This window comes from Octopus bimaculoides, chromosome 23, assembly GCF_001194135.2.
Source record: "Octopus bimaculoides isolate UCB-OBI-ISO-001 chromosome 23, ASM119413v2, whole genome shotgun sequence".
NCBI classification, from domain to species: Eukaryota; Metazoa; Mollusca; class Cephalopoda; order Octopoda; family Octopodidae; genus Octopus; species Octopus bimaculoides.
Window position 1 is genome coordinate 30914506 of NC_069003.1, and position 1143 is coordinate 30915648.

The window sequence follows — 1143 nt, forward strand, 5'->3', positions numbered from 1 at the left end:
CCCCCCCCCACACACACACACACATACACACGTGTGTGTGTGTGTGTGTGTATGATCAGCTTTTTTCAGATTCTGTCTAATAATTCCTCTCACAAATCTTTGGTCGATCTGGGGCTGTAGTAGAAGACACCTGCACAAGGTGCCTTGCAGTAGGACTGAACTCAGAACCATGTGGTTAAGTAGCAAGCTTCTTATCCCACAGCTGCACCTGTGCAAATATTTCATCGATTACAAAAATTTTTTTTACAATAACTGAACCTGTCATGTTGCCTTTTTTTTTTGTTGTTATTTCAATTCAGACATAATTAATTAACAAAAAAAAAAGAAAGAAAAAAAAAGAAATAGATCTTTTTGTTTTTACATTGAATCCAAAAGAGAGACGAAGCGTTGAAAGAAAAAAATAAACAATCAACATCAAGAAAAAACCATCACATACATAAAATATGAGCAAGAGCAGAAATATATACATATATATTTAAAAAGAAATATTACACACACATACACACACAACAGCCTCCCCCCCACACACACATATAAACACACGTATTCACACATATATATATATATATATATGTATGTATGTATGTATATGCATAAATACACATATACACATACATACATATATACATATATATATATATAGACGTTAATTAAATAGGAAAGGAGCATGTCAAGGAGTAATAGATGAAGCTTTCACCAGGGGACAAAAGAATCCCAAGGAGGCTGAAGCAACCAAAATCCTCAAAGATCAATGTTACCGTTATCAAGGACTTTCGACTTTTTTCTCCTTCATCCACAGGGATTTGTTCAGTTTCAGGGACGTGATGGGTAAGTTTTCGAGGGAAAAAGCCCTGTCAATTATTATAGTTAATTGATCTTTTGCTGTTAATGCAATGTAGCGACAAAATAATTAACGTGAAATAAAACATAACAATAACGACAGGAATTCTTCTGCATGTGTCCAAAGAGGAATGGATTAGAAGCATGCCTGAAGATAGAGTAGTTCAATCGACCGTTTATTATTATAACTCGTTAGCTGCTTGGTTTATTTCAGTGATACGAGAGTTGAAGAGAATCCAGTAAATGATGTTTGAAATGTTCTCCCTGGTATATATACATATATAGGTAATATATGGGTAATAT

The 1143-nt window shown here is 34.0% G+C and overlaps 1 protein-coding gene across 4 annotated transcripts in view; it reads right to left on the minus strand.

Annotated features, from left to right (window-relative positions):
* The window catches only part of LOC106870412 (otoferlin), a 360495-nt gene that overhangs the window by 265898 nt on the left and 93454 nt on the right, over positions 1 to 1143 (minus strand). For 3 of the 4 annotated variants that reach the window (XM_014916475.2, XM_014916474.2, XM_014916473.2), the window contains one exon: positions 759 to 851. The exons of the other annotated variant lie outside the window; for it this stretch is intronic. In XM_014916475.2, coding sequence (XP_014771961.1) covers positions 759 to 851 — 93 coding nt within the window. The remainder of the gene's footprint in view (positions 1 to 758; positions 852 to 1143) is intronic. 4 annotated transcript variants of the gene reach the window in all.